The sequence below is a fragment of the Neoarius graeffei genome, chromosome 27, assembly GCF_027579695.1.
Source record: "Neoarius graeffei isolate fNeoGra1 chromosome 27, fNeoGra1.pri, whole genome shotgun sequence".
Taxonomy (NCBI): Eukaryota; Metazoa; Chordata; class Actinopteri; order Siluriformes; family Ariidae; genus Neoarius; species Neoarius graeffei.
In genome coordinates this window covers 31877906-31893127 of record NC_083595.1, presented here as the reverse complement: position 1 = coordinate 31893127, position 15222 = coordinate 31877906, and the positions used below count along the sequence as shown (strand labels likewise).

At 39.3% G+C, this 15222-nt stretch overlaps 1 protein-coding gene across 1 annotated transcript in view; it reads right to left on the bottom strand.

Moving 5' to 3' along the window:
- iqgap1 (IQ motif containing GTPase activating protein 1) overlaps positions 1 to 14785 on the bottom strand; it is a 71868-nt gene extending 57083 nt beyond the window's left edge. The window contains exons 1-2 of the mRNA XM_060911595.1: positions 14548 to 14785; positions 9333 to 9435 (exon numbers count right to left, since the gene is read on the bottom strand). Of these exons, the coding sequence (XP_060767578.1) occupies positions 9333 to 9435; positions 14548 to 14593 (149 nt within the window). The 5' untranslated portion in view covers positions 14594 to 14785. The remainder of the gene's footprint in view (positions 1 to 9332; positions 9436 to 14547) is intronic.
- Positions 14786 to 15222: the final 437 nt, after the last annotated feature.

Sequence of the window (15222 nt, the reverse complement as noted above, 5' to 3'; positions counted from 1 at the left end):
AAAAAAAAAAAAAGCAAGCACCTTCCCTGGAATACTGCAAATGTTGACACAAGAAATGAAATGAATGGAACACCGTTGCACCAGAGGCAACAATACGTGCGCAATTCATATTAAATAGCTAGCTTGCACTACAGTGTAGTGAAAAGTACACATCCTCTGCATTGTCCTCCAGAGAGCCCGACTGCATTTAGCCTGCCACATCACAGAACAGGAAATTACATGAAACTTTTTGTAATAAAGGAGTTCATGCTCAACAGAGGAGGGGAGGAAAAAAAAAAAAAGAACAAACAGGCTAGGCAGTGCTGAAGAGGTTCCCCTTTTTATGATCTTGAGTAAATTGTTTGAGAGCTGAATTCCTCTCTGACATTATACAGCTGACTGTACCATAATAAAACTACCGACTCAAACTCTGGTATTTTATCATTTCAATATGACAAATTAAAGGGAGGAGGAAAAAAAAAAACCCACAAAGACAAAAGGGTGTCTTCATAAGGCTGTTGCTGGTAGTGGCCCAACACACGTCTTGATTCTTGATCTGTACTGGACCATTCGTCCAAAAGATATCCAGATCAAGATGTTCGAGCACTCCGTCTACCACGTCACTCTCAAATCTCACTTTGGTCTTCAGATCTGGGTGCTTGAAGACCATAGCGTTTGATTTACATTTTCATATTTATCCAACCAGGCCATCCCAGTCCACTCCAATCAGCACAGAAACATTTCATCACAGGATAAGGTCAGCCCTAAAGTAAATGCCCCTTACAGTATGAACAGGGTCACTGGGTTTTCAGGTCAACCATCTGTATAAACAGATACACATTTACAATCCAAATTGTGATTATCTTCTTACTCAAAAAAGGATTATGTATGAAAAGGTTTCGGTCTCCCCCCAATTCCATTAGTCAGAGATGTGTCATGTCTGTACAAGCTTTTGGAAATGCAACACAAACTCATGTCTTCCACATGACATTTTGAGGAAACCCACCATGTAAAACTTCTGGGAAACTGAAAACCCGTACAAGAGGCTATTTTTGTAATACAGAAGAAATAACTTGGACTGCCCATAATATCTAGAGTATTTAATGCCATAGCTAAGAACTTAGTATTTACCTCCAAGTGAAAATTATATATTAGAAGCATTGTACAACTGATCGAGTTCATTTTGAAAGGCTGCACCTGACCACACCCGAACAGACACAAGATAACCCCCCCACACACACACATCAAGTTACACTATAGCAATGCAAATATGTAAAACAGTATAATGGCTGCCCCCCCTTCCATTTCCAAGCCTCTAAATACTGTTTTTCACTCTTCAAAACATGCAATTAACAGCAAACAAAATGAAAGGTCTAGTGCAATATTCTGATTAGAGGGTGGCCTGATTGCAGAGACCACACGTTGCATGCCAAAGTAACCACCAAACCGACTTCTCAATATGATCTACACTTGGTTAATGTTGACAGATGCACTACAGTGCAGTTTCAACAGTATGGGTACACGAGTGGTACAAATCGAGTTTTAAAGTAGAGCTAAAAGTAACTAAGGTAAAATGAAGAAAAAAAAAAATTCTCGCGAAGTCTGCATTTAATTCATCAGGCACCAAATTTAAACAAAGAACCACATTCATCCCTCTTTTTTTTTTTTTTAAAGCAGCAATTCTATAACCCTATAAAAAGATTGGAAACTTTGTGGGTAGGGCCACCACTCCGAATGTTCCACTTGAGGAATCCTTTTAGCAATATAGTACCAAAGCACTGTTGAATTCAATTCTGATTGTTTAGGTGGCATTGATTAACCTTTTACAAAAGCATGACTGACAATACCTTATCGTAAATGCGCTCGTCATTTTTCTATAAACGCACCGGAGCCGTCAGACACGCGATCCCAGACTCACAGGAAACATTTTGGTTTGATCTGTAACATGCTTAGCATTTATGGAAGGAGTCTCCAGTATCGGTGCAGTCAGGAAGTTTTCCGCCATGACGGACTTCAAGACAAAAGGAGTTTGTTTTGTAATTTCTCTGTAACATGAGAAGTTGTGGGGTTCCCCCCCCTTTGGTTCATTTTATCTCAAGGAAGAGGAAAAACTTTAAAAGAAGCTAGACTGCCTTTTAGATTTTTCAAGTGTAGGTCATAAGAATTTTCCCGATACCCAGATATTTTGTCTAGTGGACTGAAAACTACTGAATCACAGACTTCCAATTATGAGAGGGTTTTTTTGTTTTTTTAACTTGAACAATTAATGAATTTAGGGCCATGTGGCCCTCAATCCTCCGCTATTTTTTCCTGCTTCACCATGACCCAATTCAAGATACTACATCATGCATCACATGGTGGGCTTTCCCCATTCACACAAGGCATTGTGGGATACAAATCTGAAACAGGAGAGAAAAACAGAGGACACGAGTGTGCGAATGAAACGTGAAAGACCGACTACAGCAATGGAAAGCGAGAAAAGACGTTATTTTGCGAAAGAAAGGAAATGCAGGACCAAACTAATAAATATCGGCGGTCAGCAAGCACCTCAGTGTGATCAGCTGTTCATTTAGCGACAGAATGATGGAACTGTCAGTGCACGGTCAAAGGTAAACTTGTACATGGCAACTGGATGCCAGCTGCCGTAAAACCCAAAAGGAAGAAAAGAAGCAGGTAAACCTGCGCATGTGCACACGGACTTCCTGTGTCTGCCTGACTGCGTGAAGCGAGCAATTTCATGCACGTTATTTGCTCAGGAATCCCCTCAAATTAAATAACTTCCCAGCCACAGAATGGCCTGATATTTTGTGAGATATTACAGAAGTAATCAAATCTCATCTCATTATCTCTAGCCACTTTATCCTGTTCTACAGGGTCGCAGGCAAGCTGGAGCCTATCCCAGCTGACTACAGGCGAAAGGCGGGGTACACCCTGGACAAGTCGCCAGGTCATCACAGGGCTGACACATAGACAACCATTCACACTCCCATTCACACCTACGGTCGATTTAGAGTCACCAGTTAACCTAACCTGCATGTCTTTGGACTGTGGGGGAAACCGGAGCACCCGGAGGAAACCCACGCGGACACGGGGAGAACATGCAAACTCCGCACAGAAAGGCCCTCGCCGGCCACGGGGCTCGAACCCGGACCTTCTTGCTGTGAGGCGACAGCACTAACCACTACACCACCGTGCCGCCCAATAATCAAATGACAATGACCAAATTTCAGAGGGAACTAAATTTCACTGATTTTATGAAATTGAAAGGTCGTCTAGCTTTAAACGTGTTGCTCAATTTAAAAAAAAAAGGGTAATTATTAATGATTGCATCTTTGACTGCATACCGCAGTAGCATTTACTGATTGTCTACATAATTTTTTTTTAAATAAAACCATGATGTAATGAAAAGAACATTTCATTTGACTTAAAAGACTTCCATAAGCAAATAAAATAATTTCCTTAATTTAAAATGATGCAACAAGTTTGGCTGAATTCTTGTGAAACATTTGTCAATACATTTGTCAAAACAATCAATTTTGAGCAACATTTCAGCTGTGTTCACAAGATCATGATATGAAACTTAAAGGTTTTTTTTTTTTTAGGGGCACAAACCCCACCCTCACTTTTTCAGTGCTTGTGCACATACATTTGGGTATCTGGAGTGCCTATCCACCCCAAACTCTGAAAGACGACACCCAGTCAATTTCTTCTGAGCTGTCCATTTCAGAAAACATGGGATTCAACAAGTCGTTCAGATTCGGTTCCTCTTTCTACATCACAAGTGGAACTCATTAGAATTATCCCGCCCCCTCATGGCTTGCGAACTGCCTTTATGAATGAATATTCATGAGGAAAGTGCTACCTGACTGGCCAAAGCACATCACAGACATATCATTAATACCTCATAGAACTCAATTTGTGATAAAGGTGGCCTACCCCTTTCCATCACTGCATAACTACGGGTATAAACGCTTACTGAATGATAAATAGAAAAAGAAAGCAAAAAGCCAAATCAATCAATGCATTCACGCCCAAGTCACATTAATGCCACTACACTGGCCACGTTTGTTTCAAAGTGTTCTATTGTTATATGTAAACATTATTTGAACACCATGTAAGCAGTATTCAAATGTTACCTTTATCAAACAAGCAGAGCCAGTCAAAGGCTGAAACCCTGCTAACAAAAGTAGCACAGAAATAACGCAGATTGATTTGCATCACACAGCTAAATAACACGCTACATCAAGGATAGACACAGAACACATCACAGGACAGAAAAAAAAAAAAAAATAAAATCAGATTAGTACTAGAAATTCCACACCTATTTACAGATTGTGCACAATGAGCAAAGTGGCACGGCATGCACGCTTTTCCTTCCTCGTTCTTATTACACCTGCAGGTGAATTCTCTTCATACTAGTATGCAGAACATTACGCATGACCACATACTGTGTGCCTTTGGGGGAAAGCACAAAGTCTTAAGAAATCCAAGTACACTGGCAGCAAAAACAAGTTATAGTAGTGGTGTGGTTACTGGGAGTTCTCGAGTTTGGACAAATTTATTGTTTAAGGTTGTGATGCGAGAATGCATGCATGCATATATAACATCTGTTTAACTTATAACGTGAAAGTAAGGTTAATAATATAACTTAGATTACACATTTTTCAGTTTTACTCAAATTAGCATCCAGCCACTAAAAAAGGTCATTGTTGAAGAATGGAAAAAGATTGATGTTGCAAAATGTCTCCAACTTGTTCATTCCATGCCTAGAAGACTTGGTGCCGTCATTAAAAATCATGGAGGCCATACAAAGTACTAGATGTAGTAGTTTTTGTTGTGGGGTGTACTCATTTCTGCACCACCCTAATTTGAGTAAAACTGAAAAATGTGTAATCCAAGTTATTATTAACCTTACTTTCACATAAGTTACAGAAGTTATATTAAACTTTGTCTTTTCAACATTTTGGAAATTGTGTTCATTGAGATCTTGTTTAAAAGTTTGCTTTTCAAAGGGGATGTACTCATTTACACTGAGTACTGTATATATTTTTTCATTTCCCACTCACCCATTAATCATACTGAACATAACCAATGTTTCAACTGTCTACAGTCAATGCTGAAAAGGTCTGGATTTATTGAAGAGGCATTTTCATGGTACAAGAGAAGCTGTCACACGTGCACACAAGCACAATGAAATTCATCCTCTGCATTTAACCCACCTGAAGCAGTGAACATGCAATGGTCTTTTTATATTATTTAAAAAAAAAAAAAAGGCTATTTCACCATCACCGTATTAAAAAAAAATAAAAAAAAATCAATTAATTGGGGGGGGGGGGGGGGGGGGTGACAGATATAAAAAAAAAAATGTATTATGAAATTTGTACAAAAGCCTCTTTGCATGTCCTTAGGTTATAGAATTACGTTACCATAAAATATTTGTCATTCATCATATGCTGAAAAAACCCACAAACTAGTAACATGGATAACTTTTTTTTTTTTTTTGGGGGGGGGGGGGGGGGGGGGGGGGGTGTTGGAGCACTAGAAGTCTTTCGTCACTTTAATTTTAAAACGTGTGCACATAGGGATTGTCCGTGTTTGCACTGATCAATTTAGGAGTTTTCTTTTCTTAATTATTCGTTTGCCACATACTGACTTGGTAGACTCCACCCATCTTTTACCTGTAGGTGTTACTTATGCCGCTTTTCCACTACCAACGCGGCTGAGTCGAGCTGTTGGAGTTGCATTTCGACTACAACCGTGCTGAAGCGTGCTGGCTGGAAGTGGGTGGACACATTGGGTGGAGTTAGCGAAAGTGGGTGGACGTCACGTGATGTCGTTAGGCGGCGCAAACAGTGACATCAGTGAGCTTTTAAGCGGTAGTCTCACGACCCGGATAGTAAACAATAAACATGGAGGACATGGAGTCGTTAGTGTTGCTGGTCTTGGTGCTGTGGCTTGTTGTCACCGACAACGCCAACAGATACTGGCAAGAGCGTATAGATGAGGCGAGGCGCATAAGGCTTCAGAAATTCTCGTAATTCTTCTTCTTCCGGGTTTACAGATCCCAGCGTGCTCGCGGGGCGTGTGAGGACACTCCTCCTCACCAATCAGTGCACAGGGGAGTGTCTCCTCACGTCCCTAGCCCCACTCGGCTCGGTTTGGCTCGCTTCAGCCCCACTCCAAAACTGTGCGAGTTTTGGGTGCTGAGTAGGGCTGAAGCGAGCTGAGTCGTGCTGTTCTGAGGTAGTCGAAACGCGAGCCGTGTCGGGCTGAAGTGAGCTGAAAAAGGGTAGTGGAAAAGGGCCATTAGACCCTGTTGGTCACGTTATTTCATGCCCTGAAAAAGACCAAAATGCATAGGCCCTCTTGTTTTTAGCCATGTCTTAAAGGCCTTTTTTTTTTTTTTTTAAATAAGACGACACTTCCAGGTGTGACTTTTTTTTAATAGATAGCCGCTTCATTTAGCTCTGGTCAACAGTGCCAGGTTTTTTCCATATATTTGATAGTCGTCAAGTAAGATCAAGTTAACTACATGCTTGGATTGGTAGCAGAGGTCGCAATGCAACATGTTTACAACAGTAACGGATTCTGCAGTTTCAGAGGTTGCTGTAATCGGATTCAGGGGGAGTCCAAAGGAAGGGGATTGTGAAATTTTTGGGTAGTCAAAAGCAAGACACAAATGGAACGAGAACCACTTGAGTAAGAAAACGCGATTGAAGGTTTGTTTTTAAAGGAGATGGTAGATAAGACAGATGCACTTTAATCAGTATTTCCCCAGAGGTAGTTGAGAATCCGAGACATGTCTGGTGTCTGACATTTACATGTTCATAATTTTGTCACAGCTATTTTTTTTTAACAGATGTCGGCGCTCACAAACAACTCAAACTGCATCCACTAACATCATGCAAGCTTGCTGATACATGTTCTACAAAAGAAAAAAAAAAAAAACTTCGTCATGTAGCTGGACACTAAAATGTTAGAGGCAAAAATAATGTTATATTGGAAAAATTAAATATCTTATTAATCTTAGCATAATTTGGTTCAGTTTTAGTTTCTAAGCCCCACCCACTCAGTTTGAAAGGTTAAAAAAAAAAAAGATTAAAAAGGAAGCACAAAGATTTGGGAACAGATTCTGGGTGAAACACAGGAGTGATGCGTTTGCTCCATGAGCCTCGCAGGTCTGGTGTAAAACCAAAAGGCGAACTTTGAACTCCAAACGTGCCTTGGTTGATCGACTACATTTGCCACAAATGTAAAAATTGCCATTTTCTCTTTTCACCAAAATAATCCTTTAACTCCTGACATTATAAAGTCAAGTATGATTAGCAGAGAAATGAAGTGCGTTATAATATTATGCAGTCTCTTGCACACTCACTACCTCTGACACAGTCACCGGAACCAGTCTCTATGACAACCAAGGGTTTCTATGGTTACACTGCAAGATACTGAAAATCAACAGAGTATGACTCACTTCCTTTTGAAGTCAAAGTGTGTAACACGCATGTGCATGCATGTGTAGATGCACAGACTGACCTGTTACTCTAAATACAGCCTCTGCATTCAACAGTTTGGGGTTAAAATAAATAAATACTACACTATCCTGATTGCAGATAAGCCACGTGATCACGTGCTAACGCTAGCTCAGCTTCTGGATAGAAATAACAGCCAAAGCACATTAAGCCGTTCACTCGCTTATGTGAACGTCAGCCTTGCTTCTGTGGCTTCTAAAACTTATCTAGAAAAACAGCAGCCATCTTGAAGTTGGAATCTCTTTCTTCAGCACATCCTGCATAAGCATCAGACTCCAGTACGTGTGTGTCCATCTGCGATCTCAACTGATTCAGATAAACAGCCCAATTTGATTTAATTCTTTCAATACCAAATTACGTTAGAGATCTGTTTATGTGCCAAAGGTGTACTTAGGCAAACCATGTGTTTTGATGATAAACTGGTAGTGCCAAGTTTCCCTTGTTAGCAACACTAGCCTTGTAGCACCAGTGCAAAACTTCACTGTTAAATGACTAGCCAGATTTCCATTAACCTGCGTAATGGGCAAAGTTTTCAAATAAATAAATAAATAAATAAAATAAAAACCCCACCCCAAACACAAATAAGGGAAATGTGTGAACTTTGAAAACCCGAATCTCAATAAAAGTTCATTCCTAGAAGGTGTTTTTTTCAGACAATTTGATAACGTAATGTTTTACAAAATAGAAACATTCTTTGCATTTAAGTTACATGACAAACAAATGGAAACCCTACTGTGGCAGTGGGGGCCTGGCCAAGCAGCAATCTGTGAATGGAGGGCGGGGTCGGGGAAGGTAAGTGGCTAAGTCATTCCACCTGCTGTCAAGGTATGCATCACTGTTTGCTACAGGGACGGAGCATAAAAGGAGAGAGAGAGCAGAGAAAGGGAGCTCTCTCCCCAAACACAATGCATGAGTGAGTGAAGGAGTGATAAAAGGAAGCTGACAAGCTCAATAAAAAGTTTTTGGATAAACATCAACTCTCGCCTGCCGTGCTTCTGTGCTCCATCCACATCAGGAAGTGTTACACCTACCTTTCTGAAAAAGGAACGCTCTACAAGAGCTACCATAAGTAATGAAAACCAAGCTTTAATTACAAAACACCACTCAATGGAAGCACAGATAATTCATAATTGTGCGGTCAATTTTTTTTTTCTTAAATATCTAATTTTGCAGCAAAACCGCAACAATCCTGGCTGACAATTTTAATAATTGCCAGTTTTCATTCATCCATCTTCACAAACATCTGCTCAGGGGACACAGGGGATCTGGAGACTTATCATGGAAGCACTGAGTACAAGGTGCAAAAAAATGGCCTGGATGGGACCCCATTTGATCACAAGACCCCATGCATGCACAGACACACACCAATTTAGAGTGGCCAATACACCAACCAGCATGTTTTTGAGATAGAGGAAGAAACCAGAGAACCCAGAGGAAACCCCATGCAGACTGTGACCTGAGCTCTGAGGCCCAGGAGCTGTGAGGCACCAACAATCCCCACTGCACCACCATGCCACTGCTGGCCATCCAAAATACTGAGAGACTGTACAAAATGTTGACGTGCCGCCAAACAAAAAAAAGGAACTGTTCCATATAAATTTGACTAACCAGAGACAAAAGCCATAGCAACTAGAATGAACATCCTGCACAAAGCATTACACTGACTGCCAACTGTCTTTACCAGTTTTTTTTTTTTTTGGGGGGGGGGGGGGGGGGGGGCAGTCAGTGGGGTTATGTTTTTTTAATTCATTCTTTTTTTTTGTTGGTTGTCATTCATTGTTTACATGTTCGAAATAAATCTAGTCAGGATGGAATGATCTTTACCGTTTGGCCTCTTCCAGGTGGCACAGATACTCGTAGGCCATGTTCTGCTGTCGTCGCTCATCCATCTCCTCGGCTGTGAGTCGCTCCATGCCATCCAGCACGGCTGCAGAAAAGCAAGCACAAGTCACACGTCAAGAACACACAAAAACGTGCACTGCCAACACGTTTTTAAAAAAGAAATCCTATCTTGTCTTTAAAAAAAAAAAAGTGTAATACGTTGCTTTTCCTGATACTGTATGAGGGGACACATTTTAGCTGCAATACTGGGTTTAGTTCCCACATACTGAAGTGATTTAAGGGCTTGTGCAAAGTCAATGAAAATCCAATTTATTATGCGAATATTCACACTGCAGCCCAGCAATAACACCATTTATCAGTATATCCAAAAGAACTTGGCAAAAAGGGGGAAGGTGTGTGTGTGGGGGGGAAGCACGCCACACCCCACCCACACGTCTGTCTGAGGTTTTCAGGAAACAGATGGAGTGAAGGGCAACAGATTAGCAAAGATATCCAGATAACAGGAGATGCTTGAAACAATCCTGAACAATATTTTACATGAATATAATATCCTAAATATTACCACCATGTTAATTGATTCTAGATAACAGTACTTTGGATACTGAAAGATTAATACGTAGCTAATTTGGTAAATTAGTGTGTAAATGGGTTTTTAACAGGTAAGAGTACATTGATATGAGTGATTCCACGCTTATGGGTACTGAAATGGGGACATGAACTTATTTTTAAAAATTCACCTAAAACCATTTCTTTTTTTACCATCAGGTCACAAAACATGTAATCTTTAATGAATGATGTTAAAAGATAACTTTAATTTTCTGAGATGTAATAAAAAATTTATATGTCAAAGTCAGAACGTAACAGAAGTGTTGTGGACATATATATTCTCAATTTTAACAATGTAGAATTACTTTTTGAAACATAGGAAGGTGATGTTTTAGCAAATATAATTAATAAACATGTGTAGTAGAATAAACATACACATTCTTTCAATAAGATTAACATGGTATATAGCTAGACTGTAATTAATTTGTAACAGACGCGAGATGGACAATCGTAACAGAAGTAATGTAACAGACATCATTTTGGAACTCATAGGCTTGACTTTGGCATATAAATATGTTTTTATTACATCTCAGAAAATTAAAGTTATCTTTTAACATATCATTCATTAAAGATTACATGTTTTGTGACCTGATGGTAAAAAAAGAAATGGTTTTAGGTGAATTTTTAAAAATAAAGTTCATGTCCCCATTTCAGTACCCATAAGCGTGGAATCACTCATATAGAAGTTATTCCACGAAATAGAGTCGTACGTAATCTGATAGCCGATGAGGAGCCTAGCACCGAATTGGCTATAAGCCATGTATGGCGAAATTAAGTGGAATAACTGTTTTATTCCACCCACATTCACTGGATTTTGAGAAAGCTTTATTTTTTTGCAAATTTGATTTATAAAATAAATTAAAACCTTTATACAAGATATCTGACAAAATCATTTCTGCTTAAAATGTAAACAAACTGGTGAAATGACCATAGCAATCTGTGAAAAATGCTATAATAATTGAAAAATTATTTTTAAAAAAAGATACGTTCTTACCATCAAATACTTTTATTCTATGTTCTGGGGTTTTTTTTTTTTTTGGGGGGGGGGGGGTGTTTGTTTTCAAGTAGTTTTTATTTCATCCTCAGGTGGTTCAGCAACACGCGCCACCATTTTGTTTTTCCTCTACTCATGGTATATGAGCTGATATCCTAGTAGTAGAGTAGCCAATCAGCACATGCAATTGCTCATATCCAGTGAAAGAATAGACAGACAGAGAAAAATGTGAGTCATGAGCTCGAGAGAGACAAAAAGTGACCGACACACAGAAGACAGGCAAACAGACAGAAGGGGGAGAGAGACAGAGAGCGAAGAGGACACAGAGATGAAGAAAGACACAAAGAGCCAGCAAAGAGGGATAAAGAAAGACAAAGAGAGAACAGAGATGGTGAAACAGATCGTGATAAATGTAACAAGAGAGACAGACAAAGAGGAGACAGAGAGAGGAGTGTCCCTTCATCAATCCCTTTCACTTCACTACAGTGTAGATCAATAAATGCAGGAGGCAGTTTCATCACTTCCCACCTGCACTGTGAATTTATCTACTTTACAAAACTCAAGATTACGCCAGACTGAAAAAGATAAGCAGCATTTTTTCCCCTTTTCTTTATAAACTTTTCACAACTCAACTGAAATATTTTTGTTTGGTTTTTTTCTTTTCAGAACTGGTCCCAAGTGTAAATATTACTATTTACTCTTCTGGGGGGAGGTTTACATCATCTCTGCAACTACAAGATGACCATTCATCATAATCACCACCACACATGGAGCAGAGTAACGAAGCATCACTCATGTTCATGTACCTTCAGTCAGTCCACATTCACAGAGCAACAGCTTCAACCGTCATCGCTTAATGAAGAAACTGTTTCTAGTTACCATGATATAATATAAGGACCACACATTCAGAGAGAGAAGATAAAGTTACGAAAGTGTACTTATCACTGGGGTTGACGGTCTACCATTAACAGTGCACTGCAACTCTAGTGTGAGAAATTGAATTATTTTTAAAAAACAAACACTACATTGTGCCTGAAGGACCATTTGTGTAGCTTTTAAGCTTTATTTGAGGTATCACCTACCTCACACACCTCATCAGGTGAGGATTATTATACATAAAAACAGGTCTGATTGTACCACAAACTAGTGCTTTTATTTCTTAGAAGGTTTAAGTATGCAGCTTGCTTGAAAGGTTGTTTACTAAACAAACAAAATACATAATTGCGCCTGAAGGACCATTTATGTAGTTTTTAAGCTTTATTTGAGGTACCACCTACCTCATCAGGTGAGGATTACTATACATAATAAAACATACAAAACAGCTCTGATTGTACCACAAACTACTGCTTTTATTTCTGAGGTTTAAACATGCAGCTTGCTTACTAAACAAACAAAACTACATAATTGTGCCTGAAGGACCATTTACGTAGTTTTTAAGCTTTATTTGAGGCATCACCTACCTCATACACCTCATCAGGTGAGGACTATTATGAAACATACAAAACAGGTCTGATTGTACCACAAACTACTGCCTTTATTTCTGAGAAGTTTTAAATATGCAGCTTGCTTGAAAGGTTGTTTACTAAACTAAACAAAATACATAATTGCGCCTGAAGGACCATTTATGTAGTTTTTAAGCTTTATTTGAGGTATAGCCTACCTCATACACCTCATCAGGTGAGGATTATTATACATAATAAAACATACAAAACGGGTCTGATTGTACCACAAACTACTGCCTTTATTTCTGAGGTTTAAACATGCAGCTTGCTTACTAAACAAACAAAACTACATAATTGTGCCTGAAGGACCATTTACGTAGTTTTTAAGCTTTATTTGAGGCATCACCTACCTCATACACCTCATCAGGTGAGGACTATTATGAAACATACAAAACAGGTCTGATTGTACCACAAACTACTGCCTTTATTTCTGAGAAGTTTTAAATATGCAGCTTGCTTGAAAGGTTGTTTACTAAACTAAACAAAATACATAATTGCGCCTGAAGGACCATTTATGCAGTTTTTAAGCTTTATTTGAGGTATAGCCTACCTCACACACCTCATCAGGTGAGGATTATTATACACAAAACATACAAAACAGGTCTGATTGTACCACAAACTACTGCTTTTATTTCTGAGAAGGATTAAATATGCAGCTTGCTTGAAAGGTTGTTTACTAAACAAACAAAACTACATCATTGTGCCTGAAGGACCATTTGTGTAGTTTTTAAGCTTTATTTGAGGTATAGCCTACCTCACACACCTCATCAGGTGAGGATTATTATACATAATAAAACATACAAAACAGGTCTGATTGTACCACAAACTACTGCCTTTATTTCTGAGAAGGTTTAAATATGCAGCTTGCTTGAAAGATTGTTTACTAAACAAAACACATAATTGCACCTGAAGGGCCATATAGTTTTTAAGCTTTATTTGAGGTATAGCCTACCTCATACACCTCATCAGGTGAGGATTATTATACATAAAACATACAAAACAGGTCTGATTGTACCACAAACTACTGCTTTTATTTCTGAGAAGGTTTAAATATGCAGCTTGCTTGAAAGGTTGTTTACTAAACAAACAAAATACATAATTGCGCCTGAAGGACCATTTATGTAGTTTTTAAGCTTTATTTGAGGTATAGCCTACCTCATACACCTCATCAGGTGAGGATTATTATACATAATAAAACATACAAAACGGGTCTGATTGTACCACAAACTACTGCCTTTATTTCTGAGGTTTAAACATGCAGCTTGCTTACTAAACAAACAAAACTACATAATTGCGCCTGAAGGACCATATAGTTTTTAAGCTTTATTTGAGGTATAGCCTACCTCACACACCTCATCAGGTGAGGATTATTATACATAAAACATACAAAACAGGTCTGATTGTACCACAAACTAGTGCTTTTATTTCTGAGAAGGTTTAAATATGCAGCTTGCTTGAAAGATTGTTTACTAAACAAAAAACACATAATTGCACCTGAAGGGCCATATAGTTTTTAAGCTTTATTTGAGGTATAGCCTACCTCATACACCTCATCAGGTGAGGATTATTATACATAAAACAGGTCTGATTGTACCACAAACTAGTGCTTTTATTTCTGAGAAGGTTTAAAATATGCAGCTTGCTTGAAAGGTTGTTTACTAAACAAACAAACAAAAACAAAAATTTACTACATCACTAAAAAGTCTTACATAATGTGTAAATGTTAAAAAAAAAAAGTTAAAGTGTCAGAGTCAAACTAGTGTTAAATTAGTCACTAGATAGATTAATGAGATTAAAAAGAAAAAAAAAACAGTTCAGATGCAAATGTTTGGAAGAAAAAGGTAGATAAAATGCGGAAGTGCTTCACCACGCTGATGCAGTCATAATCAACCCCAGAGAAAAGATGGAACCAAGTATAAACGTGTCAAGATACGGTCACTTTCAACTTTCCTAACTATTATTACCTAACGTCTAGGACGTGAAACCTAGGCTGCTTTTGTGGCTCCATAAGAATGCGGTTATAAACAGCCAGACGGCAGTGAGTGGGTATAAAACCTGCTGCATGCAGGGCATTATTCAAGCAGATCATACTCACAGCCATAACGCGGCCGCAGCCCGTCTGCTTCATCTGAAGTTGACATGTTTGCACAGAAGTTCACACAAATCCTCAGGTTCTGCTTCTATCCGCTCTCTGTACTATTTCCTTCAACTCGAGCGACAGAAGGCTCCTCTGGCCTCCTCGGTGGTTCTTCTTCTTCACAGCACAGTCTCAAAAACTTGTTCCCTCTCTTCTTCCAAACCTCCCTGATGTCCTGGGCGTGTGTCTGAGTGGGCTCCTGCCCAAATCCTAAAGTTATGCACTTCAGGAAACACCCATCAAAAAGAGCTCAAAGTGAATCTACAACGCCCTCTTCCGCCCACTGTGGGTAAAAACACAACACAACACAAGATTGGGTGAGACTCGTACAAACACAGGCCACTGTATTAGGAAGACCTGTACACCTGCACAGGTATGCAATCATCTCATCAGCCAATCAGGTGGCTGACTAATAGGGAGTATCAGGTATTTATCCTCTCATGGATGAAAAGCAATCCTAAGGTGTCGTTGCGTCATCGGGTGGTGTAAGTGGTTAGCACGGTCGCCTCACAGTGAGAAGGTTCTGGGTTCAAACCCAGCAGCTGGCGGGGGCCTTTCTGTGTGGAGTTTGCATGTTCTCCCCGTGTCTGCGTGGGTTTCCTCTGGGTGCTCCGGTTTCCCCCACAGTTCAAA